Source organism: Phyllobates terribilis, unplaced genomic scaffold (assembly GCF_046119375.1).
Source record: "Phyllobates terribilis strain yellow unplaced genomic scaffold, ASM4611937v1 Scaffold_2__4_contigs__length_985480577, whole genome shotgun sequence".
NCBI classification, from domain to species: Eukaryota; Metazoa; Chordata; class Amphibia; order Anura; family Dendrobatidae; genus Phyllobates; species Phyllobates terribilis.
Window position 1 is genome coordinate 295,516,319 of NW_027362762.1, and position 19,183 is coordinate 295,535,501.

Genomic DNA, 19,183 nt, shown 5'->3' on the forward strand with positions numbered 1-19,183 from the left:
GATTGTATTTACAAATATGATTCTACGGGAACATGTCAGAATTATACAGTCCAATCATGACCCACATTCTGTTGCTACCTACATGGCTGGAATCCATTAAAAAAATCTTTCTATATGAGCACATAGCAAAATGGGAAGTTTCTGATTCTATCCATTAAGTTGTATCCATTAAGTTTGTAAGCCAGTTGGTTTCTTTCAATTGCTTGATGTTCATTCCAATATTAATCTTGATGGTATCCAGCCAATGCACCCTTGGTCTTCCCGGTTTCCCTTTACCCATTACTACTAACCTTTCCAAAGAAGAACTAAAAATATTGCGCAATGATCCTTAATTACAATTGGAATCTCATAGCTTCTGTAGATACTTGGGAATTAAAGACACTTATTTCAAATTGTCTATGACATGATCTAAAACTTCCCAATTTTTCAATTGTAACCAAAAGGTGAGCACATAGCAAAATGGGAAGTTTCTGTTTCTATCCATTAAGTCGTGTCAATTAAGTTTATAAGCCAGTTGGTTTCTTTCAATTACTTGATGATCAGTCCCATATTATTCTTGATGGTATCCAGCCTTGTCTTCCTTGTTTCCCTATACCTATTACCACTAACCTTTCCAAAGAATAACTATAAATATTGCAAGATGATCCTTAAATACAATTGGAAACTCATAGCTTCTGTAGATACTTGGGAATTAAAGACACTTATCTCAAATTGTCTATGACATGATCTAAAACTTCCCAATATTTCAATTGTAACCAAAAGGTGAGCACATAGCAAAATGGGAAGTTTCTGTTTCTATCCATTAAGTCGTGTCCATTAAGTTTATAAGCCAGTTGGTTTCTTTCAGTTGCTTGATGATCAGTCCCATATTATTCTTGATGGTATCCAGCCAATGCACCCTTGGTCTTCCTTGTTTCCCTATACCTATTACCACTAACCTTTCCAAAGAATAACTATAAATATTGCAAGATGATCCTTAATTACAATTGGAATCTCATAGCTTCTGTAGATACTTGCGAATTCAAGAAACTTCTTTCAAATTGTCAATGACATGGTCTAAAAAGTTTGGTATAAAAATTGCCCACCTTCCATACAATTGTTGGAAAGTAAATATAATTTGCAGATTGGGAAAAAATGGATGTCCCAGAACCCATGATCAGAAAGAAATAGCTTAAAATCTAGAAATCTTGTAATGAATTTGCCCACTTAAACAGCCTCCTTAGAATGTGAGTAGAGCAAGAACATTCAGAAGTGTTACGGCTAGTTGAGTAGGATTTTCTTGTGTGAAACGGGGTAAATCACTCAGTGTACAGTAGAGCACAACTTCAATGCTATTACATTGTTGTCATTGATTGATTAAAACTGTCTCATGTTTATAGCTCAAATAATATGCACCAATCTTAGAAGATAATGACTAGTTGCTGGATAATTAACTTTAGTACAATCTAATGGGCTTTGTCTAATAAATATACAAGGATGTGGTGAATACTGAAGTCTGTCATGTTGGTTTAATATGCCCAGACTAATTTATATGATAAATAAGATAATAGATGACAAAAAATAATTCTCTATTAGATGACCATTAGACTTCAGATTATTCATAAATGAAAGTGGACATATCACTGATCCAACTGGTGTGCCGCAATGGTTCTACTGAATATTACAGCACCATAAAAAGGCAGAAGGGGAGAACGTCCATAAGAATGTACATCCTACTGTGTTTTTTTCTTTATCTTTTATATTGTCACTTTATTTTTATGTACTTTATGTATGCAGTCAATATATGTCTCTGACACATTTGTATTATATATTCCACAATTGAGGTCTTAAAATTAAAACGGTGGATACCAATGACCACTGTATTGCATGTAATCCTTTTAATCTGCATACATTTCTCGTTTTGATAAGGTGAAATGAATTATTTTTACTTCCCATACAAATTACAATTATGTGACCCAATTAGGTACAAAATTCGCTGAATAACTGGTTGCCATAACAATAAAATCCAACTGCTTTATTTAACACAAAGGGCACGTAATAGAATATGCAAAATGTTATGTGCAGTAAAATACTTACAGATACTAATGTAGCAGAGCTGAATTTCACATTTTTCATAATTGGTCATGAAATAAATTATATTATTATTTAAATTCTTTAAGGGATTATCCTGACTTACTATATTGATGACCTATTTTAGAATGGTAGGTAATCAATGTCAGATTGGTGGGGGTCTGACACTTGGCACCGCCACCAACTAGTTGTTATGGTGGGTGGTGGCCAGATGTATACAGCGAATGGAGACAAAAAAAGCACAGCACATATTGTGTAGTGGTCGCTCAGCTCATATTCACTTCAATAGGACCTGAGCTGTAGTACCAGAGTCAAAGTGAATGAAGCTGTGATGTTCAGCCCCCTGCAAAATGACCTCCAGTAGTACCAAATATAGTAACAGCTGGTCAGTGGGGGTGCCCGATGTCAGATCCCCACCAATCCAATAGGGTAGGTTATAAATATAGTAAGGCTAGAAAACCCCTTTTAGTAATAATTATTGCCTTAAAGGGGTTGTCCAGGACTTAAACATTGATGGCCTATCATAACAGTAGGTCATCAATGTCATTGATAGGTCAGCAGCTATTCCCGGTGTCGGCAGTGGCCGGAACTGCTCAGTTACAAAGCTTCACAGCTCCGTCGACTGTATAGTGGCCACAGCCAGATACTACACATCCGTCTCCTATTCAAATAGGATGTACCTGGCCGCAGCCACTATTTTATTGACTGAGCTATGCTGTGAAGCTCCGTAACTGAGCAGTTCTGACCGACACCGGGAACAGCTGATTGGTTGGGGGTGACAGATGACCTATCATTGATAACCTATCATAAGGATAGGCCCTCAATGTTAAAATCTCAGACAACCCCTTTAAAACTAACATAAATGGTAGATATGTTATTATATTATTATTATTTACTTTTATTAGTCTAATTTTGCTAAATGTATGTAATGAGAATTCTCTTATAATATTTTCAGCACTCATGATCCTTCTTTTTCCACAAAAGTTTTGAAAAGCTGTTGCTATCACTTTAGAAATGTGAGACGTAGGGCTAATATGATTTTCCTTTCTGCTTTCCTAGGAACTTTTTACACTGGAATGCAAGTTTAAAGAGTCTGTTTTTGAGAACTATTATGTTATCTACTCATCTATGATATACAGACAGCAAGAATCTGGTAGGGCCTGGTTCTTAGGGCTTAACAAAGAAGGCCAAGTTATGAAAGGTAATAGAGTCAAGAAAACAAAGCCAGCAGCTCATTTTCTACCCAAGCCATTGGAAGGTAAGTGTATTACATATACATTAATGTGCTGCATAATCTGACGTGTATGGTTACATCTAATTGATTTAGAGTGGGTGGATCATTTTCTTTCATCTTTGTTTCTTAAAGATCAAGGACTCATCTTGATCTCCATTAGCAATAATTACATATGCAGCCATTTATTCACCCACATGACAACCTTCCCTATTTATAAAAAAGCCAACAAAAAACTACATAAAATAGAAGCAATGTGCGTGTTTCTGCTTTATGATGACATACAGACCATATATATTTAATTAATCTACTATGTACTTTTTTATTTTATACAAGAGAATATAGCAATTAAGAAAGGGTTGTCTGAGTAGTGGTCAACTCCTTGAAAGGCTTTCTCCCAAATAAAAAACGGAGTTATGAAATGCCCCGACATTATTGATGTGTGTCCGTGTCACCACTCTATTTACTGTCTATGGGACATTGCCTATTGCACATGTGAAAGCTGTTTTTCACTTGGAGGAGGCTGATGGAAAGTTTAATCACGTGTGCCTCCATCAGCAGTCATTTGGACAATAGTAGAGCTGAGAGTAAACGACTGCATTTTACAAAGGAGAACGTGTAATGCTTATAATACAAAAAATATGGAATCTAGCACTCTTTTTAAGGTTTTATTGATAACAGAGTATAGTGTATATAAATATTGACAGTAGCGCGGATACTGCGACTGAGGTGGCTGTCCACAAGAGACACCACAGACCCAAATCTTGGAATGGTGCAAGTAGGGGGATCAGCCATAACTGCATTTCCTGACATTGCAGCACAGCCTTACCCGAGTTTATACCCCAGAATACAGGAATATTTGGGCTATTTTCTGAATTCGGATCAACCGGAATCACAATATCACATATATGCATATAGCACATTACTGTACTCTGAAGAAGGTCAATGAGACCGAAACGTCAATATTTTGTTATCAATAAAACCTTGAAAATAGTGCCAGATTCCATATTTTTGTATAATTAGGATTGGGATACTATCAGTGCACCTGATACACACCAAGGAGTGCTGTTCTTCCCTCAATATACTGTGTAATGCTTATATATTAGTAAATGCCACAAAATCATGTTTCCAATATATTTGTTAAAATAAAGATTAAATTCTATAATTTTACTAATTTATTTTTGATTCACCAATGATTAGGATACATTCAGTGAATTGACAGATTATGCAAGGAGCATGTACATTATAAGCTATATACTGTATATATACTTCTATAACCTGGTCTTCATTGCAGACTTCATCTTTAGTAAAGCACAAGCTATTTTTTGAGGGTTAAGTGACAGAAACCATGAAGTTAATGAGGTCCTTCAGGCGACATGTATGTCCATCATTAGACTGATTTGTCCCCTGAATGAATTTAATTTTTCTATTCCTGAAGAAGAAAAGAAAAACTACCTTTCTAAATTACATGTAAACTCAGCCTAGATATATGTGAACTGGATTGAATCTGATAACACTGGAAAGTCACAGAAAGTCTGGGCTGACACTTAAGCTGTTTAGTGGGAAAAAAATCCATTAAAATTGACAATCTACAGGGAACACTAATATTGACAATGGTCATTTGTCCAAATTACATGTCAAAGCCAGAGAGCAGAGACCGCAACCTGGTCAGATTTTGAGCTCATCTATCTAATCTGATAATTAAGACTGAAGTCTTTCTTATTAAAGACTTGATGGGCACAACTAAACAATTTGAGAAATTAAAAATATACTGGATATACACAAATAGTTTAATTCAAGAATATCATCATTAAACTCCATATCACCAAAGATAGGCAGTGCTGGAATAATTATATATGACTAGGTGCATAATGTAAAAAGTTCTCCTCCAAAAAAGATAAGAACTGACTTTCTAGTAACACCTATAGGTCATCACTAGCTTTGAGGGGTGCTCAGTACACCTTATACTTGGCCAAACAGTTTAGTGCACCTTTCCAACCACTAATTCATTTATCTATGAACCTCTTCCTTGATTCTTCTCTTTTCTACTGCTTCCTTGATTTACAGCGCTGGCTTTACAGTAGCCAGAGGACGGTTTAAATAGATGGAAAACAAGTAGGTACACTCAAAAGTTTGTCCCTGCCAAAGGTTCTCCAGGTGCCTGTGCTTGTTTTGAACATTTTGTACTGATAGACACCCTTCAAACTAGTGATGAAAATGAGACAATAACTGTGCAATAGCCAACTGAACAATGATTCATCAGCTCATTCATATAGGAAGTCACCCCATAAGTGACAGCAATAAATTCCTCAACATTGAAATTGCAACACCAAAAGTCTTGGCACTACAGAAATCACAGAATCGATTGCTCAGCAATAGGCCATGTTCACACTTTCAGTATTTGGTCCACTCTTGATTGTTCCACTCCTAATTTTGGCTTACAAATACGAATGTAAAATACTGTCCAAATACTGTACGTGTGAACATGGCCTTAGAGCCGGCTGTCAGTCAGTGCCGGGGCATGCTCACGATGCACTGAGCCATGACTGAAGTCTCTATGACTGAAATCCAAAGGCTGCCAGGAGGAATAAAGTTCATTTCCTCCCAGCAGGGGGGCTTTCAGTGCAGGCATCGGGCAGCTTGAGAATGCTATTAACCTGCAGATTAACTCCATATCTGCAGGTTAATAGCATTTTGTTAGATGACTGGTTCCCTTTAAAATACATCCTATTATCCCTCAACCAATGAGGAAAAATATTCTAAAAAGTGTTGTAGCTTGAACGTCTGACCATACCCATTATGACTACATAATAAAATACAATACTGGTTATATGGTTACAGGGTTGTCTACAAATCTGAACATTATTTCCTATGTGTTTATAATTATCACTACATGACTTGGGCATCACTCTGTTATGAAAGGTAATTTAATTTTGTGAATTCAGTGGGGATAAAGCTTCTTGCTATCTGTTACTAATATCTATATTCCGGAGCCTAATCTGAAAATGGTGTTTTGATTATTAGATTTTGGTGTCTGGTAATAAGATATCTTATTGCCTGAAGGAAACCCTGTTTAGTTTTCACTATAATGCAAATCAGATCTTAAAAATTGCATTCCATTTATTATGAACTGCAAAACAGTAGTTATTTTTCAAAGAAATGTATACATTTTGAATATCTAACTATCTACAAAACAAAATAAAAAATAAAGCAGCATCATCCCACTCTGTATCTCAGTGCCAAGCTTCCTAGACAGACACTAAACCTTCTAAATGCAAGAGAAAAAATGGAGGCTGCACTTCAAAATAAAGTGCAAAGGACTTTATTAACCCATGTGGCAAAATTTCGGATCAAAACCTTTTTCAAGCAGTATAACATTATATTAACATTGTACTACTTTAGAAGGGTTCAGGCAAGGTGCAGACACAGACAAGGCAGTTAATGGGTCTTTTATAGTCCTATAGTTCATAGTAAAGCACCTTTTTATGCGTCTGTGACATAACTGCATGCTGCTTTAGAGGTGAAAATAAGCCCTCTTACCATCCAGGCCCCTGTGGGACTGCACAGATTGCACCAATGGTATGTCCACTCCTACTTCATACTATGAATCAAACTGTCAAAACATGGGTAATAAAGTCCTATAACTTTGCACTATATTTTTGGAATGCTGCCTTCCTTTTTTCTTGTATATATCTATCTAGGCATCCACTTACCAATCTATTTTAACCTTGGATTCCTTTTTTTTCAGTTGCCATGTACAGAGAACCGTCTTTGCATGATGTTGGAGAGACAGTGCCAAAGGCCCGTGCGACACCAAGTAAAAGCACAAGTGCATCTGCAATAATGAATGGGGGCAAACCAGTCACTAAGAGTAAGACATCATAGCCAGACTCCCCAAGGTTGTTGTGACTTACTGAGCCCTTGGCACACTTGAGCATTTATCCACACCAGACTGTCCACTCTCCAGTGTTTGTAGACAAAAAGTGAACTACGCACTGGCTCTTTTGCTGTTTCAGAACCAACGTGTTGCAGATGGATAAAACTCAGTGTGTATATCCTCCCTACACAAGAAGACACCTGGGGAACCAGCGAAACTCAGACCATGGAATGCCCTACCAGATATGGAATGCCTTTTTAATATCTTATCTGTGACTGTGACACTTCATGTGAATGACATACTTCACAAGTACACTTGATACCTTGCCTGCTGCCAATTACCCTTACCCTCTTTTGAGTCCAATTACAGCGAAATCCATATGTTTTAAGTTCTATTTTGTAGCACACAAATATTAAGTAATTTCTAGTTAGACGCTGTAAAACTGCGCTATAATGGATTTCTCTAACCTTTTTTACGAGGCTGCTTGCAACAATGTCTGTGACCTTTTGCAGGGATTGCGTTCCTCTAGAACTTGAATGTTTCAGGTGGCTTAGTTCTGAAAGCAATCAGGGAATCAGGAAGCCTTCAAAAAGCTCTTCTAAACCATGTCTATAATGAGTAGGACATATTAACTGGTCAAGTGTGGCAACAGGTTTTGTGCTCCGCAGGTTGGCGTTATATACTAGAGGGAAATATGTCAAACACACTCAGTGGGAAGTAGGCTGCGACTAGTGTTTGACACTCCCTATACTTTCCTTTTTGTGTGTGTTTTATACATATCACAGGCTTGCTGGTAATGGTAACATTTGCCTTAGCCAGTAGGCAAGACCCACTTGTTTTTTAAGATGGTGGGTCCATAGAACTCTGTAGGCCTTGTAGGCCTGAATTAAGGCTCATTTTTCATCTATAGTTCCTCATGATAAAATAGATATATATATATATATATATATATATATATCTCAATACAATTAACAAATGTTCCGCTACCTACAGTAATTCTCTTTTGAAAAATGTAGCCCTTCCTGTTTTTAATAAGCTCAGATTAAATTGCACCTGTAGCCCACTCACAGAGGAGGCAGATATTTCATGGGCTAAGCCGATACTCGAAGACTGAGCCTATTAATTCACTAGGTGCCTCAACTGCAAGTTGCTAGTGACTTTATAGGCTAAATACTGGTTCAGCTCACCAAATGACTGTCTCATGTTTAAGGTCATTCCCATCTCTGGCAGTTCCTGCAGTTTTCTTTCGCTTAGCATGGGCACGTTGTTTGTTGTGTCCCTTTTTTGCAACAGCAATGCAAGTTCTGTACTAACTTATAATAATTTCATATTCCTGTTTGATAAGACTGGACCAGTAAATTAAATATTTTAGGTAAGCATGCAAGGTCCAGTCATATTAATTTCCATACCAAATCTTACATATTCCTAATACCTTCAGGAACCAGAATTTACACGATAAAGGTGCCTTTCTTAGGTTGTGGCATATTTTACACTAAACCACTTTATGTGGAACCAGAACTTTCAAACGAACCAGAAGTCAAAAGGTGCCTAATGTATGTCTGTCATGTGAAGTGTTTTTCACAATGGCATTTGGTTCCTCACATATAACAATTACTAAACCTAGTAGACTGTCCATCCAATATCAGCAAGGTCATTCTGTAGCATAGGTAGAACATGCTTCTGTAAGAATTGCGTACAGGACCAAAATGACCTTCACGCCTGGACATCTTAGGTGGAGCAAATTTACTAATCTGTTTTTATTTCCTAATTGGCATAAACGGGTATACTTTGCTTTCTCTCTCAAACCCCTTTGCACTGTGTCTGCAAGAAACACTGTATTATAAATTCTTGCCTTTTTTTCTTTACTCATGATGTCCTTTACCTGTTTATGGAACCAACATATTTGGCTTATGAAAGATTTATTATGTCCTTTGTCGAATTCTGAAATATTCACAATGATTTAAAAGAGAGCTGCTCCGACTGTTCAGAAGAAATTTGCTGTGCTGCTAGTCACAATATACCAAGCCTAATTACCACTTTTACATCACTTCATGTCGAAAAAGAAATGCTTGTCCTCGTCATGATAGTGAAGCACATTAGCAGAAATCCTCTTCTATGTTCTTACTTAGCGACATGAGTAAAATTGCACAACATATTTCAATATAACCTGTGTGGGGCTGGTGTCCCGACATCAGACACACATTCCTAGTTCATTGTCATTCGAAAAAAACTATACATGATGGGCCGTGCGCCCAGAAAACCAGTTGACTGGTTAAAATTAAGGCTGAATTTATTTTTGTAAATGACTAATATGTTATGTGTGAACTTCTTTTCCTTGTTCATTGTGTTTATACGGGTTGTGTAAGAGATTTTCTTTTTTTTTTCCTGAACGACTGTCCTATTGGAGTTTTATTTTCTGTAGTACGTTGACACATTTGTTGTCTGTGTGTTTATTTTCATATTTTTTACCTAATTTAATGTCTCATCTGTTGCATGGAAGAGGGTGATGATGAACTGCATGTGGTAAGCTATGTGTATTAAGAAACGTCGGTATGTATTACTAAATTTACATACATACAGTATATGCAAAGCAATTGTCTGCATTGTACAGTTTATGTGTTTATTATCATTTGTTGTATACACAATTGCAACATATTTAATAAAATGATTTATACAAAGATGGAACAAAACCAATTCACCAATTTTCACACAGTAGAATATTCATAAAGGGCTTGCACCAGACTCAATTAAAAGCTTATCACAGACAAGTCATATATATTATAAATACTGTTTCCCAAAGCATACCAAAGAGTGTATTAAAATGATGTTTATCCCTCATGTTATGTGTCATTGAGAAGATGTCATTGCAGGTGAGAAGACATTGACCACAATTGGAAATATAAAGCAACTACAAAATGTATTGTGTATCAAGTGCTAAATAGTAGAATTATATTGTTCATTTTGTAATTACATATGCTACCTTATATTCTTCCAAACATGCATGTCAGTGCACACTCCCGAATGCACTTGCTTTTCGTCATGTATGATTCTAACTGTATTGTTTTAAAACCCTGACTCATTGCAACAGAATCCTAATTTCCCTGGCAAAGAAGTTAGAATGGGATAATTGGGTACAGCTGAGGAATCGAAATGTTTAAAAATGGAATCTTCTCATTACACATCAATAATTATTTTCTTGTTAAACGTTTTTTTTTTTCTCATACATTCGTTCACATTTAGAATACTTTATTCAGTTATTGACCACATACTTTTTTCGCTTTTGTCCACAGGCTTCATTTGGTAATGTAGCTCAGCCATATTCATTTGAATTGGGCTGAGCTACAATACCTGGCACAGTCAAAAGTAAGAATGATGCAGCTTCTCCGAAATAAATAAAAACAGACCTTTTCCAATTTCAATCAACTATTTTATTTTACGTATTTTTTTTCCGCAAAGGAAACTTTTTCTTGTCTAGTATGTCCATTTAGTGTTTACTCTGCTCATTTCTTTCTCCTTCATTTAAAGCATTATCTGCTTCTGGCAGTCTATGCTCTGAGGAGGGCACTGGTATTCATATCTTCCTTCTGTGGATGAGAAAAACGTTTCCATCATGCATGTGCATCAAGGAGAGCTGCCAGGAGGGTTTTGTCATAGCTGTAAATACCCCAAAAATAAAGGGATTGACTAGTCAGAAGACCTATTTATAATTCTCTATTAGAGAGTCAAAAATGAATTAAAGGGTCCCCAATCCAGCACCCTCATATATTGAGAAAAAAAGCTATAAAAAGCACCTCATGCTGTGCAAGACATGACATATCTGTGCATTACAAGTGTAGCCAATGGCATAGCTGTAGCAGGTGCACTTGGTCCTTGGTACTTGAATGGGTCACAAAAACCCTCTGCCATATTGGAAGAAACTAATATTATAAAGACGCATAAATGGGGCCCTGTTACAGTTTTTACAGATCATGCCTCTACCTATAGCTCATTGATTTCAATGTGAACTGTGTATTGCTTACTTTCTGCTGTGATGTCGCTGTAGGGTAATCTATTGGTGAACCCAGAAGCCAAACACTGGGGGCCATACAACAGAACACCCTGCAATCAGCTTGACATCAAGGGACCCTTTAAGGAAAAAAAGGGTTTATTTGATGTGGCCAACCCCTGTAATTAATGGTCTATGCATATCAGATCTAAATATACAGCTGAGACAAGTTTACACTAAAGTTACAGTGTAGGTATCCTTCTACAAAAAAATATATATATTATAAAAGGAACACAAAAAAAACCATAAGAAATAAGCATTTTCGAGTTTTACATCTTTTATTATTTTACATTTTGTAGGGAGATTAGTGGGCTTGTGCAAATTGTGTACACATTGTAGAAGAAACTATACAAGAAAATTCTTAGTTTGCAATAGAAGAAATACAAATATCAGTGGAATATATTTTTAAAACATATTTATTTATTAAGAGCCCTATTCAAGAGAAAGACAATATATATTGATTCATTAAATAAATATAAAAAATAAGATGAAATGAACAAATATATTTAGCCTAAGTTTTCACTGGTATTTTGTTATTTGATTAAAAAAATCCCCTTAATATCTAAGATTAGTCAATCGTAATTTATAAAGCTACATTATAAGCCCTTCTCTATTTTATTACACAATTTAAAGGCAATGATAATAAATATTTATGACTATAAATAAATAAAATATAATACAATCAATAACGTAATCAACTCTGAAGTGAATGCACATCCACTTTGGTGAAATGATATTCCTCTTCTCTTACTTTTAGGCATATTGTGACTGATGATTGGCCTCAGGCATAGTTTTTATGTTTACCTACATTGCACGTAATTGACTTCACGTTCCTTTCCGGTTCCTCTGGCTATGTCATCTCTGGCTGGATGTGGGGTTAGCTTTCTTCACAGAATAATGAAGCACTGAAGTGAAGTTAGGCCCTCTCATCATTGATGCATTGTGAGGATAGCTCTCCTTTCTCACTGCCTATGCACCAAAAAGATAACTTAGGGTTCACGCTTACTTGAACAATAATGTCTATCCACATGAAATAAGTGATATATCACTACAGTTATGACATATGGTGCTCACACAGGCTATGTTAAAACATTGAACTAGAAAATATCTCTTTTTACAACCTACTATGAATCCATATATTACCACCAATAGAGGGTAATGGAGAAAAAATGTCAGGTCAAGATAAGCAGCTGTCAAACTGATAATCTTGGCACAGTAGAGACAGTAGGAGAGACATGTGAAGAACCAGTGAAGATGACTGGTGGGTGGTCTGTGAGCTGACATAATGCTATTCTCAGGGCAAAAGAGGAAAAAGAAGTGTGCAAATGCCAGAAGATCACCAAATAAAAAATATAAAATGTATTTGTATAAATGACACACCAGTACAGAAAACATCAAAAACAATTTAAAAAGTCCAAAACATAAATAATACACATAGGTGACAGGATATAATAAGACTACTACCTAACCTCATTAGCCAAACAGATAACATGCAAGGTGGTCATAGATCATGTAAGTACATCACAGTGTATACAAAACTGCAATAACCACAATATATAAGATACTAAAAATATTCACTCTCTCTGTGGCTTAGAAAAAAACACAATAGTTATCAAAGCCAAAATGAACAGAGTACATGAAGAAATATGTACTACAGAAAAAGAGATGGTATGTTATACCAGATGGTGAAGGCCAAATAACGGCCTAGCAGACCTAATACATTTGGACCCTTGGATGTGAATGAGGTATGATGATCCCACACGTATCACCACCCCTGTTGTGCCTTCCTCAGGGGTAAGGGTGAGGTGGTGCCCTCATACCCATTGTTATTTATCAGATAACATAGCAAAAACCTGGTGACAGATTCCCTTTAATAGTGAACAGTAAGCTATTGTATAGAGAACTGCCTCTTAAACATGTATAAAGCATAACACAAATTCAAAATTGTCTCATAATCTTTTAATTAATTATATACTTAAATACTATTCCAAGTAGTTCATATTAAGAAAGGATAGCATGTCCTCTTTTCTTTAAGATTCTATATTTCTACATTAAAAGTATGTTATTTCACTGAAGTTAAAAACAATGCACATACTCACATATATTAGAAACTGCAAATACTAAGACATCCAAAAATGACTTGTGTACACAATCCATTTTCAGATAAAATCCAGTTACAATACATATTAATCTTTTCTCTGTTTGGAGCATCCATTACTATTAATAGGAACCTTTAATACATTATTTCACATGTGGTGGTGCTGCATAGAAATTGTACACCTGTCTCCATGTTCTCCCAGCTAACTATAGCTGATCTCTGTGGAGATCTTCCAACAGGAGGACGTCATGTATTTTGTTTATTTTCTCGGTACCCTTCTAAAAACCAATTGTCAGCACTATGCACCTTCTCCTGCCTTCATATTCTTAGTTTGCATGTATAGTAAATATAGAAACCTTCACTTCATAGCTCTGCCATCATAATTAGCTCATAGCTTCTTTTTGTTAATATTTTTTAAGCTTAGAAAGACATCTAAAAGCATGCGATGAACAGAGCTGAATGTCAGGAAACAATGCCTCTGGCTTCCTTGTATATGACAGTGCTACTTGTTTATCTAAACAATGGTATTTGCTATAGAACATACAATGTAAAAAATATAGCTTAAGGATAAAAATAGAAATGTCAAGAAAAACGAACGTAGGAGAACCACACATATGATATGATTTGTGTTATTTTAGTGTTTTTCTGAAATATCCAACATGGAGGAGACTTACCTAGAAATCTCCAGATTTATCCCCTAGTTTTATTTATGTATGTATTTTTGCCACCAGTTTGATTCTTTGACCCAGGAGGCTGCACTAATGTGCTGTGTTGGTTCAGGCTAAGTTAATCTTCATATACTGTCCGACATTCTCAAATATATTGATCCCAGCATAATTTTAATGGGGCACTATAATGTGAATGTAGGCTGTCGTCTGGAGGCTATGCCGGTTGGTATTCAGAAATACTTCAATACAGGTAAATAATTCTGGGGAATCAGAGCTTAGATTGAACAAAGTGATGTATCCTAAAGGATGCTCTTCAATTTCCAAAATAGCGTGTAATGAGGAAAATGTATAAAACATAAATAAATGGAAAACTACTAGTCTGTAAAGTGAAGCCACTGAGAACTGATATTGTATCTGCTCATGAGTATTCTGTAGTTGGCATGCATATAGTCACATTGCATTATTCATCATTTAGTTTGCACTGTTACCTCCCCCATGAACATGCCTGCTCTGATCAGCCAAGAGTAGATGCTTATTTCAATAGGGAAGGGGGTGCAAGCTGCGGCCAAACACAGTACCAATAGCGCTGTTTTTTTAAAATCCTATCCAACAAATTGCCTCAGCGTATGTTACTTCAGTATTAACATGATATTAAAATATGAGGTAGAGATGAAACATGCCAGGAGTTTCTTTTTTTCATTCCGTACATGTTGAGATTTGTACATTGTACTGTGTTTCATGGGTTTGTCAAAGGCTCTGTTCACACTGCGTCTGCTCCTGGCTTCCCTACACAGCAGGTCACTGTAAAAAATAAAAAGTATACCGTATTTTTTTTTTAAAAATTGTAGCCTGTGGACAACATATACCACTGTATGTCTATTCAATGGCAGACATCCAAACCTTCCAAGTAAGGTATATTTTGGCAAATATTCCTCACGTGTACCTCTGACAAAAGGCTCAGATGCAGTCGGTGCAAAGCTTTAAATGTACCAAATCACTATGAAGCTTGATGGAAGCTGGACCAAAAGATTTTTATGAAGATCAACCCCCAAAAATAGAAGGGATATTTATAATAAGATTCAGCTTACTGCTACGTTCTAGCCTGCACTTTAACGAATGGCTTCTGTGGTCTGCATAAAATGTACAAATAGTACTTACTAACCCCCAAGATGTCAGTCAAATGTATGGAATTTATGCTCAGCAGGTTGTCTGTAATTGTAGAAAATTGAACTTGGAAATTGTTCTATACCAATCTGGAGCACAAAAAAGAATTTCCAATGGCTTGTCATTCATGTCCGTTACCATAAATATAAAGCTATATCTCAACACACACAACTAGCAACTGCACATGATAATCCTCTGTGTCAAGTTACGTAGAAATGGTCGGAGGGCGGAATTTAGAGCTTTCTTCAAAATGGAGAATACTTTTCTTTACTGACATCTAACATGTTTTGTTCATGTACTGTCCCTTGTTTGAAATGTTGTCATGTTTTAGAATTCAATAAACCTTTTTTCTACTGAAGTCACGTTTCGAATGAATGCTGGTATATTGCATGCACACATCGATAAAACATTCTAATAATGATAAGCAAAAAATAACGTAACAATGAAGTATTGATCGTAGATTATGTAAAACATACATGATCAACTATGCAACATTTTCTATACAGATTGAGATGGGCCATGGGATTACAATATATGGATATGATGTATGAAAAGTACAACAGATAAAGATTAAAGGGGTTATCCATTACTCGGGCACCCCTTTCTCCATTACTATATTCCCCCATGTAAAATAAAAACAACCTGTACTCCCCTCCGGTGACGTCACCATTCCAACAATGTCGGGGCCAGGTCTCCTGGGGCTTGCGTGATGTTATGCCACGAGAGCATCGTAGCCAATCAATCGCCGTTAATGGGCTGCTTCACTCTCTCTTTCTTTGGACGTAACTGACATCTGAAGGAAGTCAGGGAGCTTCATCGGTTCTCAATTCCAGATGTCAGTTTCATTTGAAAGAAGTGAGAATGAAGCAGACGTTGATAGGCTGCAGGGCTCAAGTGGCATGACAACATCACTAGCGTACCAGGAGACCGGGCGCCAACATCGCTGGAACAGTACAGTGAGATTTATTTATATATAGTAGTTAATAAGGAATTGTCAAAATCGTGGACAACCCCTTTAAGGTATGGACTTAAACCTCATCCACACAGCTATAATATGGCTCTGTACATGTTGAAAGTTGCATGGAGTTGTGATATGGAAACTATAGACGTCTATGGCCTAATGCAGTACAATACCATATCATACTAAGAAGTAAAAGGATTTCCCCCTTGCATAAGGTATGGTTTCTAGTATATAATACCCCAGTGGTACAGCACTGTATGGAGGCACTAAATGAGGGTACATGGTGGGCAAACAGCTATGTGCTACAGAACTTTATGGAATGCATTTGATGCCGTGGCTTGTTTATTTCCAGTGTTAAAAGGCAGAATAAGTAAAAGACACGATGTGAAAATGTTTCCCTCATTTCTTTTTATTTAGAAATAGGCAAACAAACAGTTCTGCCTGGTCTTAGGCCAATGAGAATATGGTGAGTTTTTTACCTCAGTATTTGTAAACCAAAACCAGGAGTCAAAGGAAAAGTATAATAGAAACTCATATAGTATACTAGAACAACTGCATTTTTTACCCACTCCTGGATTAGACTTACAAATACTGAGGTAAAAAACTCACTAAATACTCAATGTGTGCACATGGCCTAAATCACCGGACATATGGAAACCGGGAATAAGGGTTAATTAGGCCACGTGCAGACATTGAGTATTTGGTGTGTTTTTTACCTCAGTAAGCTAAACCAGGAGTGGAACAATCAGAGGAAAAGTATAATAGAAACATGTCACCATTTATTTATTTATCACCCACTCCTGGTTTTGGCTTACAAATACTGATGTAAAACACTGACTAAATACTGAATGTGTGAATGTGGCCTAAAACCAAATAACTGACAAGGTGGAACAGGGTTCCCAACTTGACTTTTTATTTTTTCTGGACAGCTTAACTAGAAATCATGGACAGACAATAATTTTTACGGACACGTTGGTAAAAACAATAAATCATTATGATTATAAGTCACACATATCTACAGCCCATTATTTTGATATAAAGACATCAGCTGCAGTCACTGTAAACTGTAAAGTAATGATAATTGCAGTGAAAATAATCTGTGTAACTTTCTTCAGCTTCAAAAAAATCATGGACACCTTACATTTTTATGGACAGGGCAAAAAAGTGCTCTATTTTTACGGACTGTCGTCTAATTTCTGGATGGTTGGCAACGTTGAGGTGGAGTGAAATTTAACCTGTCATGTTTATATGAATGCATGTGAGGAATTATATGCATTAAAGTGTATTGGGACTTCATGAAAAAGTGTTATATATTTGTGTGTATTTCTAAAACAAAACTTCATTGCATATAATTTATAGCAAAATTATAATAAAGAAGCTATAGTGACAATTCATTCCAGTCTCAGTGTAGAGTCTTTATTGATCATCTAGGTGAACCCAGGATATCCTGTGTTCACCTAGATGATCAATAAAGACTCCACACTGAGACTGGGATGAATTGCCACTATAGCTTCTTTATTACACTTTATAAAGTATTTATCTCCAATTAATAGATTTGTGAGGCGTTCTTGCAAATAAACCATTTTCTACCTAGATTATAGGTAAAAAAAAACTGGCACATTGTCATTCAGAACTATATGAGACAACTAGGAGTATAAAGTAAGTGACACTTGCTTTAACCTTATTGGCACTAGATTGTCAGGTCGGATCACTTATGTATATTCTGATAGCTTGTCTTGTTAGGTTATCAAATATGAATGCCTGTAAAGCAAAGTTCTCTTAAGGCCACGTTCACACATTCAGTATTTGGTCAGTATTTTACATCAGTATTTGTAAGCCAAAATCAGGAGTGGAACAATCAGAGGAAAAGTATATAATAGAAACTCGTCACCAGGAGTGGGTGATAAATGTGTTTCTATTATACCTTTTCTCTGATTGTTCCTCACCTGGCTTTGGCTCCCACTCCTGAGAAAAAATACTGACTGAACACTGACCAAATACTGACACGAGGAATAAAGCCATCTTATCACTTATACCGCAGTAAAAACAGTGTAAAAATCAAAACTATTCTTGTGCTGCTATTTATTTGCTCATTATGCCTCCCAAAAATTGGAATAAGGCTCAGTTTATATTTATTCTGTGCTCTCCACTGAGCACTTGCATTGGGGTTTCTGTGTAAATCGCCAAAAAACGCAATTCAGATGAAGCCCCTGAAAGAACCACTCACTATAATGAGGCAGATGGAGTCACTTTGGACACCGTCTGGTCTCTGTTCCGGCAGTGTCCCATCATTTTAGGTGTCTTTTTAGCACACAAACGTTGTCAAATGTGGTCCACCATAGATAAGTGCACGCCCAAAAAGATATATATCACCAGAATAGAAGCCAAATGAAGTCCAAAGTGACTCCATCTGTCTCATTATATTGTTTGGTTCCATCAGGTGTTATGTCTGAATTGCATTTTTGTGGCATTTACAAGGTGAGTGCTCATGGTAGAATACAAGAATGTGATCCCGACCTTATACTATGAAAGCAATCAAAAAAATGTTATGTACACCAAAATGTTACCAATAAAAACCTTAACTTATCCCACACAAAACAAGACCCCAGCCAGGTCTGTCATCTGTCATTGGAAGTATAAGGGGTGCTCACTGATAGAACCAAAACTTTGGAAAAGCAACATGGCTCACACTATCTCAGATAAAATCCAGTGAAATCTGCACTCCTAAAGCCAAATTCCCCATCCTTCTGAACTCCACGGTGTGTCTAAACAACAGTAAGCGACCACATATTTGACATTACTGTAACGAGGAGAGCTCAATTAACAATTTATGGTGTGTGTGTCTGTAGAAGTACAAGCTGGGCACAATGTATGGGCACTAAACTGGCACATTTGCAATTCTCCAGAAAAAAGCATGGCATGGATTTTACAACGTGAAAACACCTGTGCGGCCAAAATAGTCACTGCAGCCATAGATTAATTCATTAAGTGCATTTTCTAAAATGGAGCCTTAGGACTCCTGTATGATAACCCTAACCGAGTAGCTTCGCTGAAAGTAAATTAACTGCA

At 36.4% G+C, this 19,183-nt stretch overlaps 1 protein-coding gene across 2 annotated transcripts in view; it reads left to right on the top strand.

Moving 5' to 3' along the window:
* Positions 1-15,511, top strand: part of FGF14 (fibroblast growth factor 14) — a 683,726-nt gene extending 668,215 nt beyond the window's left edge. For both annotated transcript variants that reach the window (XM_073664201.1, XM_073664202.1), the window contains exons 4-5: positions 3,130-3,328; positions 7,050-15,511. In XM_073664201.1, coding sequence (XP_073520302.1) covers positions 3,130-3,328; positions 7,050-7,186 — 336 coding nt within the window. In that variant the 3' untranslated portion in view covers positions 7,187-15,511. The remainder of the gene's footprint in view (positions 1-3,129; positions 3,329-7,049) is intronic.
* Positions 15,512-19,183: the final 3,672 nt, after the last annotated feature.